The sequence below is a fragment of the Pterocles gutturalis genome, unplaced genomic scaffold, assembly GCF_000699245.1.
Source record: "Pterocles gutturalis isolate BGI_N339 unplaced genomic scaffold, ASM69924v1 scaffold21676, whole genome shotgun sequence".
NCBI lineage: Eukaryota > Metazoa > Chordata > Aves > Pterocliformes > Pteroclidae > Pterocles > Pterocles gutturalis.
Window position 1 is genome coordinate 2,489 of NW_010100929.1, and position 906 is coordinate 3,394.

The window sequence follows — 906 nt, forward strand, 5'->3', positions numbered from 1 at the left end:
CGAGCTGCTCCTGTGGCTCTTTGCTCCTGCGGTCCCCTTGTCCTGGAGCCTGGAGGTGGTTGAGCATTTGCTGATGGACCTCTCTTGATGATGGACCTCTCTTGCTGATGGATCTCTCTTGCCGATTTCTCTTTACTGGAGGGGTGGGGGGACCCTGCAGGATGGATAGTGAGGGGAGGAAGGGGGTCCCCACCGTGTGGTAGGGATGGCATAGCCCGGCCCAGCCGTCTCTCCATTCAAACCTCCTTGTTCTCCTCCCCGCAGGTTCTGCGACTCCCCCACCAGTGACCTGGAGATGCGCAATGGCCGGGGCAGGGGAAAACGCATGCGCCCCAACAGCAACACGCCCGTCAACGAGACCGCCACCACCTCAGACAGCAAAGGGACCAGCAACAGCAGCAAAACCCGGGCGGGAGCCAACAGCAAAGGACGCCGGGGAAGCCAGAACTCCTCGGACCACCGTACGCCTCCTGGCGGCACAACAGAGGACGTGAAGGCCAGTCCCTCCTCCGTCACCAAGCGGAAGAGCAAACCCCTCTCTGACATGGAGCTGAACTCCAGCTCGGAGGACTCCAAGGGCAGCAAACGTATCCGCACGAACTCCATGGGCTCGGCAGCTGTGCCGCCCGCCGCCGTCAAGGTGGAGCCAGCCGGCCTCGACCGCAACTGCCCTTCTCCCATCCTCATTGACTGTCCCCACCCCAACTGTAACAAGAAGTACAAGCACATCAATGGGCTGAAGTACCACCAGGCCCACGCGCACACGGACGATGACAGCAAGCTGGAGGCGGACGTGGACAGTGAGTATGGCGAGGAGCCCTCCCTGCACGCCGACGTCGGGAGCTGCAACGGTGCTGCCGTCTCTCAGAAGGGTTCACTCTCACCGGCTCGCTCGGCCACCCCCAA

At 62.4% G+C, this 906-nt stretch overlaps 1 protein-coding gene across 1 annotated transcript in view; it reads left to right on the forward strand.

Annotated features, from left to right (window-relative positions):
* Nucleotides 1–906, forward strand: part of ZNF609 (zinc finger protein 609) — a gene marked incomplete at both ends in the record, with an annotated part of 4,599 nt that overhangs the window by 221 nt on the left and 3,472 nt on the right. The window contains one exon of the mRNA XM_010081649.1: nt 265–904. Coding sequence (XP_010079951.1) covers nt 265–904 — 640 coding nt within the window. The remainder of the gene's footprint in view (nt 1–264; nt 905–906) is intronic.